Raw genomic sequence first — 22,106 nt, forward strand, 5'->3', positions numbered from 1 at the left:
TTCTGGATATTTCACACTTGTGATGTTTTTGCACTCAGAAAGAGGAAACTCTTTTTCCTCTTTTGTCTGTCGCCCCCTGCTGGACATCTTTGATTATTGTATCACGTGATTTACGCTGCTGTACACACTGAAAAAAGTGATCCACTATATTTACTCAATAAAATTGAGGTAACAATTTGCACTCACTTTGTTTGAGTAGATTCTATCCTATATATTGAGTAAAGAGTACCTACATTTTACAGCTATGACAAACTGAAAGAAATTAGGTAATGTCTACCTAATATTTTTCATTAAATTACATAACTAATTACTTATAAAAATTGAGTAACATTAACTCTATTGTTAGTAGGCAACAGTTCATCACTGTAAAACCCAACAAGTTAGGGTAACAAACCGTTTGAGTAAACCGATTGCCTTAAAACATTTAAGTTTTTAAAACTGACAATTATGAGTGCTCTGAACTTATTTCAGTCAGACATCTACAGAACATCTTATTGAGAATTAACTAAGGTTTAGATGTTGATTTATTGTTTCAATTGAAGTAACCATGTTAGAGATCAGTGTCTGCTTTAGTTGGGCTCTTGACCCTTGACTTCTGTGTTAGATGGGTTTTTTTTTTTTTTTTCTCTGTTTGTTGTAACTATGTGTTCCTCGAACATATTTGTTACAGTTCAAAACCCAGAGTGCATAGGTTTAGCTTATGAGACTGTCACGTGATGAACGAACGACTCAAACCCGAAGACTGTCAGATAAGAGGTGAGGTGAGCTAATTATAGACTAAAGAACCAGGTAAACAATGAATTAATTTTTTTTTTCTGTTTCTTATGCCATTATAGTGTTGTATTGATTGTAGTGTGATCATTGTTTGCATAAGTAGTAGTTGTGTAAGGGAAGTAGAATGTGATATTTTTATTATATTTTGCTAAAATGAATGAAGTAACTCGAAAAAAGATTTGTTCATTTTACTGAACAAGACTCAAAGGTCCGAGCCAGTAAAATGATCCAAACTTCCCATCACTAGTTACCAAAAAGGCGATTAAAGCTACCTTAAAACTGTGCATGCATGTAAAGTATTTTATATGAGTCACATTTAAGAACATGTCTCTAAAATGGTTTTCAAAAGTGTCCTGGAGCAGCCCAGCACTGTCTCCCTCATCTAACACACCCGATTCAACTCGTCAGTTCATTAATAGAGACTTTAAGACCTGAAGAGGGTCAGAAAAGGTAAAAAGAGTTGAGAGAAAATATGATGCATCCACGTCATGTTCAGCAGCGGCAGCTCTTAAAGAAATAACAGCCAAAATAACCAAATAACCAGCTGCTGTGATGTCTATTAATCAAAGGACAAAGAAAAAAAGAGAAAATTTATACAGAAATCAGTATTGGTATCATTGATACTGGCCTTCAGTCATAAAAAAAGATGCCATTAAACAAATATTACAAAAGTATACTACTGTAAGGATCCACCCGCTAGTCCAAACCATGGAATCCAGCGGCCTGGTCGAAGGTTTAATGCGCATTCGGTCTTTTACTTGCGCTTCTGAATTTATCAGGATTTAGACTGTACTTTTAATTAAAAACTGATCACAAATATCGATTAAATATTAATTTAGATATTTGATTATTCATCCCATACTTTCAATTATCCATTCACTGGGGACCTAATGTCACACAGAGTCTCACGCCCTGGTTTTTTTTGCGTAGATCTCACGATCACAAACACGCCAGTGCAATGTTAGTCAGAGGATGTAGGTAGACTAATACCTAATTGTCTGCCGCTTGCTTATGATAAAAAGTGTAGTTTACTTAGTCGTTCCCCATACAACGTGCTAGCACCAGAGATAGACAGAAATCTGAGGTCTCCAGAGACCCTCACACACTGCATGGGGTTTTCTGACTACAGAAATTTCAAAGTAGTGTATTGACACTTCCCTTATATACCCAAATAAGAAAAACAAAAAATCTTCAGATCAGTTGTAAAAACATAAAGACCTTTCGGTGTTTTTGGTTCTAGTGCTCCAGGGTCACACCTGGATGAAGATGGATAAACATTCCCGCAGACCCCTAAAGGGGGACATGCCCCCTCCTCAGCAGAACACAATTCTACAAAAATATTTCTCATAATACAAGTGACTACTGTGAAATAGAGATCAATTTACCAATCACACAGAGACTTTTAAAATGATACCACATATGAAAGGGAAGAAGAGTGAGGGGGGAGAGTCAGAGGCAGGGAGGGCAGGGGGAGAAGGGGTCGTAAATGAACAAGGGGAGTGATGCTGTTTGTTGTCTTTGGAGATCTCTTCTCCAGATTAGTTTGATGGTTTTATTGCATGGCATCTGTGAGTTCCTGAGTTTTGACTTCATGAGGAGTTACTTTCATAAAGGAAATAATTTCACTCCCTACACTGTCTTTATGTTGTTTGTACATTAATTTGAAGATTGAATGTGAAATTATTACAATATAAAAGTATATTTAAAAACTTTAATGCTAGGTGGGATTAATCGCGATTAATTTCAGAAAAATGTGCGATTAATTAGTTGGGGTTTTTTTTATTGTTTTTTAATCAATTGACAGCACTAATATATATACACACACACATACACATAAACAGTGGTAATCAAATGAAGGCATAAAACATTCAACTTAATCTTTTAAAATCTGATCGAATGAACAAGTAACACATCTTTTTAGTTTGGGGCAAACAAAGTGCTGGACAGCAGAGGTTAACTGTATAAAAAAAAAGATTATTGTTTTCAAAAATATTTAAGTTATATTATATAAAATCTAGTATTATCTTTATAATCATTATTATTATCAGAACAGGTCTGGAGATTCATAAAGAAGAAGTTAATTTCTTCATAAAGCTGAGACAAAAGACACTGAAAAGAGTGAGCACCACGTGTGCTTGAGTTAGTGTCACAGATGAAACCACGCATCTGACACAAAAACACACAGGATTCATTTTTAAAAAGCAGTCTTTTGCAGTTTATTATTCAGATTTGAGTACACAGCAGGTGTTTGAAGGATTGAAAGAATGTTTCAAGAACATCATACTAACCTTTAAACAACATTCTACTAACATTAAGGAAACTGAATATTTTTATGTTCTTGGAATGTTACAAATCAACATTCCTAGAATGTTGAATTTTAAATCAAAATTAAGTTGAAAGAACATTTGAGGAACATCATACCTTTTAAAAACGTTGCTCTAACGTCAAGAAAACTGGACATTTTTTTATGTTCCCAGAACCAACGCTCAATATTTGGAGAACGTTCTTATAACACAATTCTTTTAGCTGGGCTGTTGTTACATATTAGTCAGGGATCCTCAAATCTGGCTTACAAAATCCACTTTCCTGCAGAGTTTAGTTCTAACCTTAATCAAACACACCTGAGCATGCTAAACAGTGTCTTCAGGATCATTAGAAAATCACAGATGGGTGAGATTAATCAAAGTTGGAGCTAAACTCAGGAAAGTGGGTCTCATGAGCCAGATTTGAGGATCCCTGATATAGGCCGCTTTGCTTTTCAGAGGCTGGTTGAAAATGCCCCTTTCAGCCAAGTCTTCCTGATTCTGAAGTTGAGAGTGAGATAAAGGTGTGGTTGCAGAATTCAAGAGACAAAGCGGGTGGACGAAAGCAGTGCTACCACCGTCTGCTGACTAGTTGAGAGACCACAGGGGAAGAGTGAGCTTCGCCAGTGAATACTTTAGCACATCAAAACATTTTCAGCAGAGGTCTTTTTATTTTTGTTCATTTGTGTTAATTTTATATTTGTATAGATAATATGTAGTCCCTTTGAAAGTGTTAAATTAGCAGTATTAACCTGAATTGAATGTTGTCTATTTTGTATTTAATAAACCCATTGACTTGAAATCACTTTGACTACTGTACATTTTTGACAATACAGAAATTATGTGGTGACTGCATCCATTTCAGATGTATAATAACTGTTTTTCACAAATACTTAAGTTATAGTAGCTGAAAAGTATTTATAGTGAAACAGGTTTATTGTTGTAGATTAATAGTGCGGGCCCTGTGTGGGCCTAGTGAGAGCTGCCCGTGCAGGGCCAGTGCTAAAGGGTCAACATTTTGCCAATAAGCGAAGTCTCAGAGGCCCTGAGCTGGCAGCCCACTGGGGGCCCTTAGGCTAGCCGTAAGTGGGCCCGTAAAGGGCCACCGCAGGCTTGTTTGCAGGGCTTGCATTGCAATAAATAAAGACACCAAAATTATAGATAACAGTGGAATTTCTCAAATATTACTCTAATTAAAATAAAGCATTATTAAAGACAAGCAAACAGTCAGTAATTGAATAACATCAAATAAACCAATTACAAGCACTATCCCTAATAAATGCAACAGAACAAAGATACAAATTAATGAAATGGTGTTGGTCAGGCACAGAAATTGAATAATCAAATTGACACTGTCACAAATTGTAAATTGACACTGCATTGTATAATCTAAGTATAGATTACTCCTTAGTTAAAAGTTTTTCAGTCAAGAGTAGAGAGTGATTTTCTATTTGTCTTTTGTTGTTTGACTAACATTAATGACACAGACAGAAGCAGGTGTATTAGGCTGCTGTCACTTTAAGACCTAATGCAAAGATCCAATACTAATGCTTATATCATATCTGCACTTTGTTGTTTATTATGAGATAATTAGTGAGATTTTGGAGAACTTTAATCCCTGCTATCCACAATGTCATAAAAATTGTGAATTGTTTTCCAGACAAAGACTCGAGCTGCTCCAGCCACACACGCAGCTCCTGTAGCTATAGCTATTAGCAGTGGTTCTATGATCAGCTCTGTTAATACCAGGACAGATCCTGCTGCTATGGATCCTACACCTACACCTACTGGAACAGCTCCTGCTGCGACTTTATTCAGGTTTTTTTCCTAGAATTTCATTAAATGGCTTTCTTTTCATCATTTTTTCGAACATCTCATTTGTGTAGTGCTCCCATTGATTTCTCTCTGCCATGTTTTCAATCTTCTCCAGCAGCTCTGAGACCTGATTGTGATCGTCTCTATCCTGATTGTTGAATGAGTGAAATCTGCCACCGCATCTGCTGACCAGTGACTGAAGAAAGCTTCTCTCGCTGATATACTGATCTAATGATTTCCCCCTCAGATGATCGGCGTGAGTGAACAAAATGATGGTGTGACATAAAGCATCTTCTCCAATGTTCTTCCAAATCCATTTCTCTGTGTTTTTCTCTTCGTCTGTGAATATCATGTCCAGTTTGATGACCAGCAGAAACACATGAGGACCAGGAGCAGACATACGGACAAACTTCTCTATTTTGTCCTTCATCTTCTCTTCTGGTGCATCAATCAGTCCTGGAGTGTCGAATATTTTCATGCTTTTTCCAGCCACACAAGCTTGTTTTAGCTCACTGGTTTCAGTAGCAGTGTTACTCTCAGAACTCCTTTGGCCCAGGATTATTTCAACTGCACTGGTTTTTCCTGATCCAGTTTTACCCAGCAGCACAATACGAGGATTTCCAGACCCTGTCAATCAGAATGTGAATTAACTGAGCGATTAGGTTCAACATTATCAATTCAATACGAAGTGATTGTTGTAGACACAATGAGCAGATTTTAAACCAACAGCTGTTTATATAATGGTGGTAGTATGTTTCCAAAACACTTACAGAAATCTTCTCTATCTTTTATCTTTTTCTGAGCATCTTCATACATCTCATTAGTGTAGTTCTGTCCTCCATTCTCTTCCACCATGATCGCAATATTCTCCAGCAGTTCTGTGACTTGATTGCGGTTCTCCTTGTCTTCATTGTTAAATGGGTGATATCTGTCACCGCACTCATTAACAAAATCCTGGAGTTCTTTACTTTCACTGATGTACTCATCTAATTGTTTTCCCTTCAGATAATCAGCGTGAGTGAACAGAATGATGGTGTATCGAGTAGCTGCTTCTCCAAAGTTCTTCTGAATCCATTTCACTGTGTTTCTCTCCTCTTCTGTGAATCTCACACCCAGTCTGATGACCAGCAGAAACGCATGAGGACCAGGAAGAGACATATCAACACATCTCACTATTTCATCCTTCATTTTCTGTGTTGTCAATGTTGTATCAAACAGGCCTGGAGTGTCGATGACTGAGATGATCCGGTCACCAATCTGTGCTTCTCTTCTCTCACAGATCTTAGTAACTGATCCTGGTGAAACAGCCTTGCTAAAATACTCTCTGCCCAGGATGGTGTTTCCCGATGAACTCTTTCCTGATCCAGTTTTACCCACCAGAACAATCCTGAGATCAGATGAAACCGATCCTGTGAATCACATATCAATATCTGGGATTAGACAAAGCATTCCAATTATGAATTTAAATCAAATTTACTTTGTTTTAGACAAAATACTCTCTTACACACACTTAAAGTGTCATCATTTACTCACCCTCCACTTTTTCCAAAACTCAAAATAATATGTTTTGAAAAATGTGTAACCAAACCCTGATAGCACACATACATCATGGAGACGTCTATTTGATGTCTGCATTTACATCTGTAAGACGTATTTTATAGATTGTTTGCTCATCTGTCAAATAGATGTCTATTAGATGTCTTTCAGATGTTTATGGTTTAGAATTAATGTAAAACTGACATCTTACAGACGTCTGTCAGATATTTGTACACAGCAGATGCTTTCCAGATCAAGTGATCTTTAACAGACATCTTGCAGACGTACGTGTGCTAACTGGGAACAGTTGGCAGTAGCCATTGGATCCTATAGTATGGACAAAAATACTATAAAAGTCAATGGCTACCGTCAACTGTTTGGTTACCAACATTCTTCAAAATATCTTATTTGGTGTTCAACAAAATGGAGGGTGAGTAAATGAAGACAGAAGTTTTAGTTTTAGGTGAACAATGCCTTAAACTATCTAATAATAACAATCAAAGCCACTGGGGAAGTCGTGGCCTAATGGTTAGGGAGTCGGGCTTGTAACCTGAAGGGTGCTGGTTTGATTCTCACACTGGCAGGAATTGAAGGTGGGGATTTTGAATGAACAGCACTCTCTCCACCTTCGATACCATGACTAAGGTGCCCTTGAGCAATTAACTGCTCCTTGGGTGCTGGAGCAATGGCTGCACACTGCTCCAGGTGTGTGTTCACTGTGTGTGTGTATTTGTTCACTGCTGTGTGTGTGCACTTGGATATGTTAAATGCAGAGCACAATTTTGAGTATGGGTCACCATACTTGACAATACGTCACAACTTAACTTACTGTAAATTTAAGTAAAAAAATAAATAAAAAAAACCTTGCTCCCTTTCTCTTATTTTAGGCATGCCGCTTCTTCTCCTAATCATGTTTTCAGTAAGTTTTGCTTACTTTAAACATGGCATTGCATACTGCAAATGTTATTGTCTCTGATGACATATGTCTGCTAAATCAATGGGCCTCATTCATGAAACACGAGCAGAACAGTTTTTTGTGTAAATCGTTCGTAAAGCCGTTCTGATGTAAACTTTCGAATTCGTGAAAATGTTTGTATTTTCAAAACGTTAGTTGGTATGAAATAAATTTACACCTGCTCCCTACCAGGTGTAAATTGTGCGTAAAACGTTCTGTGTTCTGTTTGGCAGACTGATGACACTGAATTTTGATGCACTGCCATTATAATATTTTACAAGTTTGTTTGTTGTTGTTGTTTTTTTGTATTTTTTGAAGCTGAGAGTTAATAAGCTGTTTAGCTTCGGTTAGGGGTGTTGGGATATACCGGCGATAACCGTGATATTCAAATCATGAAATATCGACATCGTGTTAATTTAGGGTGTGACTATATACCTGCCTTTCGTTTGAATCTAGAAAAAGGCTGGTTGATTATACTTTTATGTCTATAATTGACTATGGTGATGTCTTATACATGCATGCTTCGTCTCAAAGTTTGCATGCACTGGACACTGTATACCATGGAGCTCTGAGGTTCATCACTGGTTTTAAAGTCCTCACTCACCACTGTGAACTGTATGAACGTGTTGGATGGCCTTCTCTAGCAACGCGGAGACTTCAACACTGGTATATCTTTATATATAAGGCTATCTTAGGTCTACTTCCATCCTATCTTCTGACCTACATCAGTGTAAATAATATCGGGACTTACAATCTTCGTTCCCAGGATTTTTTCCTTTTGTCTGTTCCAAAGGTTAGAACTGAGCTTGGAAAAAAGGCGTTTAAGTATTCTGCTCCCTCTACATGGAACAAGTTACAGAAATCCATGAAACTCAATAAGTTGGTCTCATTGGTCGCTTTTAAAAGGATGTTAACTGACTTGGAGGCAGCCACATCTGGCTGTAGATGTTTTGCCTGATGTGTTAAGGATTGTGGTTGACTTTAAAGAGTTTGTTATTTCAGTTGTTTTATGTTATTATTATTTTTGTGTATTTCATGTTTGTATGTATGTATGGTTGTACTGCTGCCTGTCTTGGCCAGGACACTCTTGAAAAAGAGATTTTTAATCTCAATGAGTCTCATCCTGGTTAAATAAAGGTAAAATAAAATGTAAAAAAAATACCGGTATTTGCGATAACCACAATATTTAAAATGAACAGGACACTTATGATAACACGGTATGATAGCACCAAGGTTCATTACACGGTACTTCTAAAGCATGCATTAACATTAGTAATTTGTTATGTTAATGTTCATTTCAAAATTTACTAATAGGACATTATTAAAATTAAAAGTTATATCTGTTAACATTTGCCTGAGCTGGTTAACAAAGATGAATAAACACGGTAACAAATGTATTGCTAATGTTAGTTAATGCATTAACTAACATTAACTAAAGGAAGTTTATTAAAAAGCATTACCTCAGTGTGAAACAATGGGGCTTCGCTGATGATTTCATAATCAAGCGTCTCTGTCAGTTCACGCACATCGAGGACCGCAGAAATGTGCGCAGCTGCAAATTATGCAGTTTGTTGTGGTGATCAGGATCTAGCACGATGTTTATGTGTTTCTTTCCACAAAGGACGCATCTGTTTAGCGGATCAAACACTGTACCTATGCTAATATGATGTTTCAAACACGCTTGGTTCAGAAGTTTCCGATCGATAAATCCAGCACCCTCAGGTGGTCTGTCGGGTTTCATCTGTAGACGGCCCGGATTTATTGCTAAGACTTTTACTTTTTAAAAGAATTGATCTGATTTATGTTTGCTTCACTAGGCTATTTTCCAATTTAACTTCACAAACGTGCGCATTTTACTATTATATCCTTATATCGTAAACATGGGTCGAAACATAACATTGTGGGTGGGACTAACAGAAACGGACGAATCATCATTTTGACAAGCGTATGATGATATGCACCTATAGGAAGAGGGAAAACTAAGAAACGACTTGTAATTGACCATGAAAACAAGCATTTAATATTGTTAATAAATAAAGGTACAGTGAAATAAGACGTTTATTAGTATCATTTAATAAATTACATCCATTTGGAAAATTACAAACTTCTCATTGGGTGGGCCTCAGATGAAAGTGGGTGGGCCCGGGCTGGGTAGCTACGCGACTGATTTGTATTTGCAATCAAGTAATGGCCAATACATGTGCATAGCACTTGATTTCTTTGTTCAATTCTATTACATGATTAAAACAAATCTAGAAAAACTGAGCTATCACATTGCTACATTAAACTCTGTAAAATTTAACCACACGTCCTAATTTTGCTGAGTTCGACGTGTTCCTGGGTCAACATATTTTGTTGACCCTGGAACAACATTTTAATCCAAAAATGTAGTCTTGACCATATCTCTACACCTAAACCTACCCAGTCAACAATTTGATCTCACAGTGATGTCACCATGAGCTCACAGGATACTCGTGATGAGGTCACAATGTGAGGTAACAGTGAGCTAAAAGTGTAACCTCACAGCGCCCTCACTGTGTGCTCATACTAATGTGAGGTCAAAGTGCACTCAGTGCACAGAGACTAGGTACCCAGCATGCATTGCAGCATGAAGCTTTTGATTGTCACCATTGTTGAGATTCATACACCGATTCTTGATGTCTCTCTTTGTGTTTAAATGACACAGTAGCTCACAATGTCTGTGTCTTATCATGCTTTTAAATCCTTCATAAACTGTTATGACATGCTGGGTTCTATACTGTATAATCTCTGAGCTATTATTAAAAACTTTAGATCGACAACTCCTCACAAAGACTGCATACTGAATCTAGGTGATGTTTGCGCTGTTATCATCACTGCACAGTAACAAACCAATATCACCTGGTTGCAGTCTCTTTTTGGTTTTCCTTGCCGTAACAAATGTGCTTTTCAAACACAGTTACAGCAGCCCCAAAAAAATATAATGTTATAAAGTCAAGGGTCAAGAGCCCAACTAAAGCAAACACTACTCGCCACGATGGTAACGTCAAACAAAACAATAAAACATCATCATCTAAATCTGTTAATTCTCAATAAGGGCTTTTGTAGATGTCTGACAGAAGTAAGAACCCCGCTCATCTTTCTGAGTTCACAATGAGCTCATATATTACTCACACTGTGAGGATCACCGTATGAGAATGATGTGATGTCACTGTGATCATCTCGTGATCTCACGTGTTGACTGGGTAACCTTACCCGTGAGTAATAGCTAAAATCAGATTTAATGATAGATGAATGATACTGATGTACAAGCACCAAACACTGATTGTAAGCCTAAACTTCACAAAAACTATAAACTGTTTCTTCAAATCTGATTGGCTGATCACAATGTTGTTTCAGGGTCAACAAAGATGTTGACCTAGGAACAGGTCGAACTCAGCAAAATCAGGTTGTGCATTGGTCGCACTGCCATATGCACTTAAAGGTGCTGTATGTAGGATTGACACCTAGCGGTTGAAGTAGATATTGCAGTCCAAATTCAAAATATTGGAGACGGTTTTTTTCACCTGGCCCCTCCTCCTCAGACTTGACGCACACGCAGGTTGCCAGATTAACGACACCAACAGGAACGAGCGCACATACAGATGAATGAAATTAAATACGCTGTGATTTCCGCCAACTGGCAACCCGGGGTGCCGAAATACAATTGGGTAAACTGGCAGTGGGCGGGTTTCACAAACCATAACAAACACAAACATTCCGGGCCGGAATGCACATTTTCAAAGGAGAATAACTGACTGTAGAATTGTTTTTCAGATAAACAAGTATGTTAACTTAGCATGTTTCACCATGACATGCTGCTTTTTGGATGCTTTTATATAGGCCTAAGTGGTCCCTAGTACTGTATCTGAAGTCTGTTTCCTGAAATTCAGCCTTGGTGCAGAATTTCAGCCACTATGAGCCAGTCCCACAATGAGCTTTCCTTAGGACGTGCCATTCCTGTGTCTGTAGCTTTAAATGCTAATGAGGAGGAGAGAGGCGGGGCAAGGTGGAGGGTGGGTGTGTGGCCTTAACCAGCTTGCGCTACCATGTGCTAATGTTGACAGTGGATGTATCGCAATGGCTCGTAGACACACAGTCCTTCAAGCTTTTCAGTTTGACCCAGAATCTGATCCGGATGGAGAAGCACAGGATGAAGAAGTTGCAACTGAGCGGCTACAGCAGGATGTCTCTGAATGGTTAGTTTAAAATATTGTGTCTGGATACGGTACTTTAATTGGTTTGTTTATGTATGCTGTTACAGTTATTATCATGTAGCTAATGCTAGCCATAGGCTTGGATGAAGGAACTAAAAAAATACTTCGGTGTTCATTTGTAAATCCAAACACTGAGCAACTGTCATGCTTCGCTCGTTTGCAAGCCATGATGTCTCTCGAGGAAAAAAAAAAATATTGCGCTCGCCTCGCACGGTAGTAGCTCATTTTCTCATGGGTGGGCAAAGCAGAGAAAGGGGAGGTAACCTTTCCCCGTATGACGACATAAAGGGAAGATTCCAGATTGGCTCATCTGAGCTTTCATTTTCTCAAAGGCGAATCAGGATACCCAGGGCTCGGTTTACACCTATCGCCATTTCTAGCCACTGGGGGACCATAGTCAGGCTAGGGGAACTCATATTAATGTTAAAAAACCTCATAAAGTGAAATTTTCATGCCATGGGACCTTTAAATATCTGCAAACATATTATGGTATTTTTATGCTTTAGTAGAGTCAAAATCCTACATACAGCACCTTTAATGCCTCGTCTGCGGTCGTTCTAGGCACACATTAAAACAGAATTAGAAGCACGTTAACTGCATGACTTCATTGCCGGCGCAACAATAGGTTAAAGAGATTAAAAAAACGGGTACACAAGTTAAGAGATTAAAGTATCAGTTTTGATGTTAATATTTATTCATCATGCTGTTGAACTTGACAGTATTTTCTCTCTTGTTATTTCATAGGGAGTTTCAAAGAAGACAGAGAAAGCCAGAGTCTCAGGTCAGCTGTGACCAGAAGAAGAAGTGAAAATGCATGTGCCCTGTCTCAGTCTCTTTATGTTCATTGGGTACAAAGAAAAACTAAATAAAATAAAAATTATTTGGCTGATTCCCCAAGGTTTCTATAGATATCGCGATATATAGATATCGTGAATTATTTTGGCCACAATAACCGCGGTGTGAAAAAACGATTAAAAAACTTATTGTTAGGCATATGGCCCATTAGTGTTTCTTGCATTTACGCAAAATGTTGGAGCCAAACCTGAGAAAGTAGACCAGAATATTCCGCTGCGTTCCTGGACAAGCAATTTGCATAGCTGTAGTCATAGGCGGGGATTATGCTTATTGTGAATGAGCGTGTATTAGCGCCCTATTTACAAATGATTAGAATTCATTAACATACGCATGTTTAACTATCAAATTATGTGAATCCGGAGGAGAGTTTTCGGGAAGGTCCGTTTTACGCGCAAATTACTCTGAATATACTCCTATATTTACGAGTGTTTCATGAATGAGGCCCAATGAATGTAAATGTGAAATATATAGGCTACTTGTAGTCCTGTGTTCTGTGGACTGCTGTGTCCACCCATGAACCTCTGAGTTGTGATATCGGTGTGGCTGATTCAGTGATGGTCATCTCACAGCAGATGATTTTCTTTCTAAAACTACATTTCAGGTGTGACAGATACAGTTAAACTTCATTTTAAGCTAACCTTGTAAAATGTTAGTTAACAACACTAAAAAATTACACAAAATAGCAGCTCACTATATTATATCAGCTTAGGGCATGACATATTTTTAAAACAAAATGCATACATTTAATAGGAATGAACCACAGCATGTCAAGAGAAGTGGAATGACAGATCCTACCAAATTAATGTATGCCACCTTCATTTGAAATCAGAGGTACTGAAGATAGAAATATGTATGATAAATTGATATTTTTGTATTGATCACTTATATCTTTGCCTATGTAGTGCTGTACTCACCTCTGTCATTCATTTTCTTTCCGCTTGATTTTTGGCTTCTCAGAAAGCTGTAAATTATTCAGTCACTTATTTATCATTGTACACATGGTTACAACAAGCAATAGCCTAAACAGTGTCACAGAGTCAGAAGAGAAGCCATTATACAATGTTTACCTAGTACATTTTATAAAGACTTTTTTTTTTTTTTTTCAGGAAAAGGAAATGCTTATTGTTATAACACTCACCTAATATAAACACATAACATCAGTTAAGCAAAAGGTTAATTAAATTAGGAATGAACATGAGCAGCCAGCAGCCTTGTGCCAGTGTACACCTCATAAGAAGGAAGGTAAGTTATTTTGATTAAAGATTACACATGTTTTTAAAGAAATAATAATAATGTGCACGAAAAAATAATTTCTAATAAATGCTGCATTATATATTGCAATATATATATACACACACACACAAAGATTTTGATTTCATGGTGATTTTAAGACTTGGCAACCACCCATAGCATTGTTTTTTTTGGAAGATAGTAGTTACCCACATTCTGAACAGCTACATTAGCTATTTAAAATGATGAATCATTTTAGGGCAGCGCGTTTATTATAGGAAATCAGGCATTTTCATAATTTATCTTTTAACTGAGTTGTTTTAAGTAACCCTGTGTTACCGTTATTGATCAGGGACAGATAGATTATTAAATCCGTTCAAAACAGGTTTGTGTAAGAAACAGGAATTCAGTTACAGTATGAGTAAGTGATTATACTCACAGAAAATCTTTTCTTCTGTTCTGTCTGGTCAAACGACGCCTCACCCGTGAATCTGTTTATGGTTTAGATCAGCGGTGTAGAGCAGAGGATGGATGGATTCAGATCCCAGAGAAGATCCTAGAAAACGGGACTGGGCTGGACTTGAGGCGGTGCTACATGAGTCCTTAACTCTCATTGGCTCAGTCGTCTTTCGTATTCATGTTAGGAAATATGTTCGTATTGCACTGGTTCTGAAGGAATGGTTTTGCTAAATTAAGCTGGTCTTTAGGATACATCACAGATGAACCCACAATATTAAACTGGAGTTGCGCTGGTTATCTCCAGGTCTTCATGTAGAGGAAACTGATTGATAAAATGTGGATTAGGCTACTTCATATAACCATAGTATGAGATAAATAAATCAATATTATTTAATAAATACAAATAACACTGTAATACGTATAGTTTGGTGCAGTATAAGCAATAAATTAAACCGCAAATGAAATGAGGGTGAAGGAACACACCGCACACACAGCCCTGATATCTTTTCCTGTAGAGCACAGTTTACTTTCAGTTTCAATTTAGCGGAAACACATCAGCATTAAAACGGATTGAATGATTGTCAGATGTGCGTTGATTTCTTGCTTAGTGTAGGGGATCTACAAATTCTATTAAGTGGAGACTTTTATTTTGACTGGTGTTACTGATACAGTCACTCGGAAAGTAGACCAGACATTTTAATGGAAATAACGCAAACGTTATACAGAATTCAGATCACAGTGGTATTTTAATGGGTGCCTGCACATATAGGTATCCAAGGAAATGTAACTGCAGATAAAGAAGCAGTCAAAAACGACATTAATTTAATTGTTAATCTAAGTAAGAATTAAATTAAGAGTAGCCTATTATTAAGAAAATACTTAAGGAAAGGTGGCAAAAACAATGGGATAATGAGAAAAAAGGTCGATGGTTTTACAGAATTCAAAGGAAAGTGGGAGAGATGAGAAGTGCAGGGAAAAACAGGAGAGAGAAAATTGTAATATCAAGGATGAGATCTGGACACACAAGATTAAATAGTACACTTTAGAAAATGTGTAAACATGATACGGGAAGGTGTGAATTTTGTGGGCAAGAAGAATCAGTGGAACATGTCATTTTGTACTGTCAGAAATATGAAACTGAAAGAAGGATGCAAAATTTAGAAAAAAATTTAAATGCAATTTGAGTGATATATTACAAAATAACTCGAGAAATTAATGCTATAGTTTTAATTTTCAGTACCTTAAAATAACAAATTTGGGAGAGAATAGACAAAAAAAAAAAAAAAAAAAGGGAAGTTAATAAGTCATTTTGATCCACACTCCATACCAGTTGGTGGCGGAAATACACCATTTTGTTGTTTGTCAACCGCCAATAAATTTCGAGAAGAAGAAGAGTTGCTTCAGGCGGATTCAAGAGGGTCTGGCTGCAGACATAGGAGCAAGTGGAGCGCCACTCAAGAGCGGAAATACGTCACCTCCACGAGCGACGCGGCCGCCATGTTGGTCCGGGGAAGACTTCCTGTGAAAATACGTCACTTACACTAGCGATGCGGCCGCCATGTTGGTCCGGGCAAGACAGAGGTGTCTTTTAAACTGATCCACAGGTTTTATCCTGTCAAGTAATTTCTACAAAGGTTTAGAGCTGATGTAGAGCTATCGTGCTCTTTTTGTTTAAATGCTGATGAAACAGTGGACCACTTATTTTGGTCATGTCAATACACTCAGGAGTTTTGGTATGATATTGGTGCTTTTGTTAAGATGAAGCTTTTGCCAGAATTTTCTATACAAATGGGAAATATTATATTTGGGTATTTTGACTCAGACCCCACAAAAGAAAATATTTGTTTTATTATAAATGTACTTCTTTTCTTAAGCAAATTTTATATTCATAAATGCAAATTCTCAAATTGTAAACCTGTCTTTGTGGTCTTTTTAAGAGACATGGAGAATTATATTAATTTGATTTCAGTATATAATAATAAGAAAGCTATGAATTTGCTCTGCACTTAAAGTTTTTGTGTAGGAAGTCTTATGTCAAACAATGACCCTTTATTGCATTTATTTATTTATTTTATTCATTTTCTAAAACTATTATTATTATTTTTCCTTTATTTATTTTTTACTGTTTTATTTTATTATTGTCTGTTCAAGTGTTATGTGGGTATTTTGTATTTTGTACTATTTTGTATGTTCTTGATTTCAGCAATAAAAATAAAATGTTGGTCCGGGCAAACTTTTAAAAACTTAATCTTTTTCATTTATTTTGTTAAAGCTTTCGTTTTGTAATATTTATTAATTGCTATATAAGCATATATAAATGGTGCTTTGCATATAGTCACCTCTTTGTAAGCAGTGTTGATATTTTCTGTACTTTTATCTTCGGAATAATAATAATAATAATAATAATAATAAACTAAGTTTTTACGGTTTATGACATGACAGCACTGTCTTTTTTTTTCCCCCAGCAATTTGCACTACAGACATTAAAACATAGCGGTAGGTTTAAAATACACTTTTTGAGGGCCTTTTGTTCATGTTTGTTTTTTAACTATACATATTTCAACTACCAATGTAACATTCCATACATTTTAGAAAGTAAACACTATGTTTGTGATATTTAGCAGTGAACATTAAATGAAACATTATTTGTACTTTAAGCTAAATAACAACATATACAAATCAACCACAGTAAAATAATGAATAATTTCCACAATTTAAGTTTTAATTGTTTGAGTAAAAAAAAAAAAAAAAATCTTACACTATATTGAAAACACATGAACTGCAAGTAACCGTGATTGTTACAGTAAAGACACATTGCGCTCACGCGCTCTCTCACACACACACACACACACTTCACTCTGTACCAAGACCTCCATCGTCCATAAAGCAATCCCAGCTACAGTAGCCAGAGCGGTCATCTGAGGAGTAAAACCCCAAAAGCACTCCCCGTTGTCCATTTCCCTGGTAGCCCCACAGTCTTTATAGGATACAAATATTCCATTGTGTTTCTTCATCCTTTTGTGCATAATTTCATGAAAGCTCTGTGCGTTCTGCTTGCACTGCACGTTAGAAAAGTGTCAGTTCGCCATTGTAGCGATGATAAAATAAAATTATTTGAGTTAAAATTTAAAGAAGACGCCATCTTGATTAATTCAAGTGGAGGTGACGTATTTCCTGTTCGAGAGTGGAGCTCCACTCGCCCACGGTCTGCAGCCAGACCCCTCTCGGCGGATTGGCTGGAGGAGCAAGGAGGGCGCTTTGCCTCAGTCTGCCAGGATCATGGCGGCTAATTCAAACAATTCAAAAAAATTGAAGAATAAATCTCGTGGACATCGAACTGGAAATGGATCAGAGACTTGGAGAATGGATGATGCAGGTGAAGAGGAGGATGATATAGGGTGGACAAATTAGAGGGAAGATCAGGAAAGAAGGAATCTAAAATAGGGCTGAACGATTAATTGCACTTGCATAATTGCACTTAATATTAATATAATATATTAATATTAAGATGCTTTCACATGGGACGTGGCAGTCGGAGTGTCTAGTTTATTTTCCATGGGAGACATACGGAAAGCGGAAGCGGAGCGCAAAATGATGCCCCTTATTTATTTAAATAAATAAATGTATTTATTTAATATATATTTAAAGTGTGTCTAAAGTTAACAGACAATATTAAAAGTGCAATTCACATGTTTACATATATGTTTATTACAGTGACTTTGAATTAATTACCTAAATAGTGTGGTAAAGCAAATTTGTTTTTATATTTCTGCAATCTACTTTAGTTTGTGTGATTTGTTACTGACTTTCATAATAATGTTTACACCGGGCTTATTTGTCAGTGCTTTATGTTGTCATAATTATTACATGCTTACAAGGCTGGAAGTTCAACAAATCAGTCAATATACTACTGTGATTGTAGTTGTTAAATAATGTCATTCATATCAATTCATGCATCACCTAATTTCATCGTAACATATAGGCCTGGCCTACAGAAAAGAACATTTATGTTTAATCTATCTAATATTGTGTTGGTCATACTATACAATGATTTAAAGAGCATTTAAAAATAATTTCATATTAAATCGCAATCGCAATATTGGTAAAAAAAAAAAAACGCAATTAGATTATTTTCCAAAATCGTTCAGCCCTAATCTAAAAAGAGGAAAAAAGGTAAGGAGGAAGGATCAGAAAGTAGTTCGGTAGCTAGTGAGGAAAACGAAGGGGATGGAAGAAATAAGGTCATAAATGGATTTAGGGTCATATTAAAATTTAAAGAAGTGGTAGGAGTATTAAAAAATAATCTAGATGGAGGAAAGGTCATTGATGCAGTCCGTTTACAGATGAATAGAGAAGGAAGAAGAGCAGATAGTTTGTCAGTGCGTCGAAAGTTTGAAGGTAAAGAATTGCCAGATCGGATTAAGATGGGTTTTTATCAGCTACCCGGTAAGGTGTTCTAATTGAGGTATGGGCATACTGCGTCAGTATGTAAAGCTAAAATTAGGTGTTCACGATGTGGAGGGGAGCATGAATTTGGGAAGTGTGATGGAGTTAGTTCTGAAATGTTATAATTGTGGAGGAAGGCATAATGCGGCATATGGTGGCTGTGAGGTGAGGAAAAGGGCAGTAGAGGTACAACAGGACAAAGTCAAAAATAACCTAACTTATGCTGAGGCTGTGTAGTAAGCGCTAGGAATAAGCCAAGTGGGGCAGAAAGAATGGTGTATGCAAAGAGAAGTGAAGATGCAGGACAAAAATGGAGAGGGAGGAATAACAGAAGATACAATGATGGTAAAATAAATAAATAATGTTGTGCTCTTTATGGTAGAGGTAATTAACTGTACTGCCCAAACAGAAAAAAGAACAGAAAAGATACAAATAATTATGAAGGCAGCAGGAAGACTTCTAGAGATAAAGGGTTTGAAGTGTGAAGAAATTAGGAAGAGTCTCAATACAGAGTCTCAGTCAAGCCAGGAGTTATGGGTTGGATAACAGGTTTATGTTAATTGTCTTACAATGGAATGCTAGAAGCCTTTGTGCAAATGGTCAAGAGTTTAAAGGATATATTAGTCAAATGAAGGAAAAGCCAGATGTTATATGTATACAAGAGTCATGGCTAAATTCTTTGTTAGATTTTGTGTTAAAGGGGTATGTAAGTGTGAGAAGGGACAGGGAAGATGGTAAAAGTGGAGGTTGTGTTACGTTTATAAAAGAAGGAATGCCTTATAAAGTTTTGGAGATAATAAAGTTTTATAATCCGTGTAAAAGACTGGCACAAAATAATATGGAAGAAATAAAAGGATTAAGTGGAGAAAGAGTAATATGGTGCGGTGATTTTAATGCTCATAATACTTTATGGGGTGGATTATCAACAGATACAAATGGATTAATTATTGAAGAGGTGATAGAAAGGAAAAACTTGGTTTGTGTAAATGATGGAAGTTACACGCGTTTGGATGTAAATACAGGTAGGGATCTGCAATAGATTTAACATTTGTTTCAAATTTGCTGGCTGGAATAATAAATTGGGAGGTTTTAAGGAATTGTGCAATTGGGAGTGATCTTTTTCCTATAATTAGTACACAGCAAAAAAGCCAGTGTACAATTAACTCACAGAGTACAAATAAACTCTTATGGTGTTAAAATGTACTCCGTGAGTAATGTACATATTTCACACTTTCGAAAGTGTTATTTTAACTCTAAAACGGAGGGAGTCATATATACATTTCAGGAGTGTTAAATTTGAGTTCATTGTACAATGGCTTTTTTTACTGTACATTTTTTTTTGTTTGTTTGTTTTATTAATTTGTGTGTGATACAAGAGACAAAGATTAAATAAACATGTAGAAAAGTTTTTATTTAGAAAATGTGCTTTTTGACAAGTAATCTTTTCAGAAATAAAAGCAAGGCATTTAATATTCCAATTAAAAAAAAAAAAAATCTAACATTTCATATAATCTGTTCATAAAACGTGTTTCAATGTCATGCCACAATACTATAGTGGATTTTTTTCTCCACACTACAGTAAATTTGTTAACGTATTGTTTACATCATAGAACTTCATAAACTCTGCTGTTCAGACAAATAAGAAACAAGTGCATATAAAAACTGCAAAATATACATATAGGTTCAAATGTTTGCAACCCACATAAACTTGAGGTTTCCTTAAACTAACATTCTTAGACTACATCTTTTGTTACACTGAACATGCCGAAACAACAAAAAGCAGTAAAGTATCAATTCAATTGACTGAGTTTGTAAATACATTCACGGGAACAATTAAGGATTAAAGATCTTCATGCACAAAACAATGCACTGGAACAATATACAAATATGGTTCTTCAAAACCATACGATACTTGTAAATCAAATGGTCTGACAAAAGGAAGATCCTCTACTCTTGACAGACCAAAAGTACTCTCTTCTCTAACATGGTAAGCATGAAGATGCTCGACAAAACCAACAGTTTCAAAGTCTTTAGTCACCAAAACATTTTGATCATCTATTAGAACAATTTCAGTTATTTTACTGAAAACTGGTAGGTCCTTTTCCATTTTAGTGCAAACCAGTAGGTCATGACGATATTCGGTTCCAGAATGTCTTAACCATGAAGCTACTGTGATCTTACTATCTGAATAATTTGGGTACCTTTCAAGAATAGTGTCACAGTATGGCAACTCCTCAACATCTAGTTTTCAAGGGCCCATATTCAACATTTCTAACGGGTAAACTTTCCCAGTGAAAAGCAATTGCATACTGGTGTTTTAATGCAAGAGATTTTGTGATGTTTTTGAATTTATTTTGCTGTTTTTAAAAAACTTGTGTTTCGCTTCACACCTCATAGACCATACACTACCTGGTCTCATGGCATTTATGTACCTGGGTGCGCTTTTTAACGTGACATGAAATACGTACATATCACTGCAGTTTCCAAAATAAATGAACACTTTAACACAAATTTACAGAATTGCGATTAATAAAGCGTAATTTTCAAAACAATATTAATATGCTGGAAGATTTGAAAACTGATGCTTTTGAACGTTAGCATCGCACACATCCAGCTTCATATTTATGGGTTTTCATAAAAGTCAAGTTTGTTCGGTAGCTCACGGAGTACGGAGACCGATTTAGGAGACGAGAAGCACTGGTTCGAATCCCGTGTAACTACGGTTCGACAAAGCAGTTAAAATCTGCGTAAAAAGAAGTTCAAATGGCACAGTTGCATCAGCTAATATGTTTTTATATCAGTTTTGCATTTGTTAACACTATCGGGTAGGTTTAGGGCTGGATTTGGTGTAGGGCATATTTCCAAAATGATAGAGCATTAACCTTTAGTGACAGTCCCCGGATATTTGAATTCTGAACCGCCACAATATGTATCTGAAGCAACGTAATAATAAAACAGCAATACGTACCAATATCTATGTAATAAAAATGTGCCAGGGTTCACATATTGAACCTGTGTTTTAGCGCCACTCAGTGGACATTTCTATTTGAAACTGCGGCGAAACGTCCAGCAAGGTACATAAAACGGTGTCACACAAAAAGTGCGCAGAGGTACGTATTTTTATGAGACCAGGTTGACCATACATGTGCTAAAGGGCCTATCATGCGTATGCAACACGGATAATGTAACATGTAATGGTGCTTTGGAATCAATTTTTTTATGCGGATATAACTCTTTAAAAAGACTATGATGCTCTACAATGAGGTGTTTCAGAGAGGAGGTCATACCTTCTGTTATTACAGGACAAAACAGTATGTTAATAATCTGCAATAACAAAAGTAGTAAATGCCAGTGTTTGTTTTCCTCATCAACAAGGTCTCCAAATATGAGGGAATATTTCGAATTAAACCGAATGTCTGAATGGCATTCAGGCCTATACCATTCCCTGTCTGCTCTAGGTTTAATCTAGAAGGCCGGTTTTTCCTTTCCAGATAGCCG

At 36.5% G+C, this 22,106-nt stretch overlaps 1 protein-coding gene across 1 annotated transcript; it reads right to left on the reverse strand.

Annotated features, from left to right (window-relative positions):
• Positions 1–2,677: 2,677 nt before the first annotated feature.
• Positions 2,678–14,344, reverse strand: LOC131520937 (GTPase IMAP family member 8-like). The gene is given in 5 exon segments (XM_058745545.1): positions 2,678–4,904; positions 4,906–5,519; positions 5,663–6,301; positions 13,388–13,434; positions 14,143–14,344. Coding segments are annotated over 4 exon segments (1,482 nt in total). The 5' UTR covers positions 13,401–13,434; positions 14,143–14,344; the 3' UTR covers positions 2,678–4,688.
• Positions 14,345–22,106: the final 7,762 nt, after the last annotated feature.

This window comes from Onychostoma macrolepis, chromosome 01 (assembly GCF_012432095.1).
Source record: "Onychostoma macrolepis isolate SWU-2019 chromosome 01, ASM1243209v1, whole genome shotgun sequence".
Taxonomy (NCBI): Eukaryota; Metazoa; Chordata; class Actinopteri; order Cypriniformes; family Cyprinidae; genus Onychostoma; species Onychostoma macrolepis.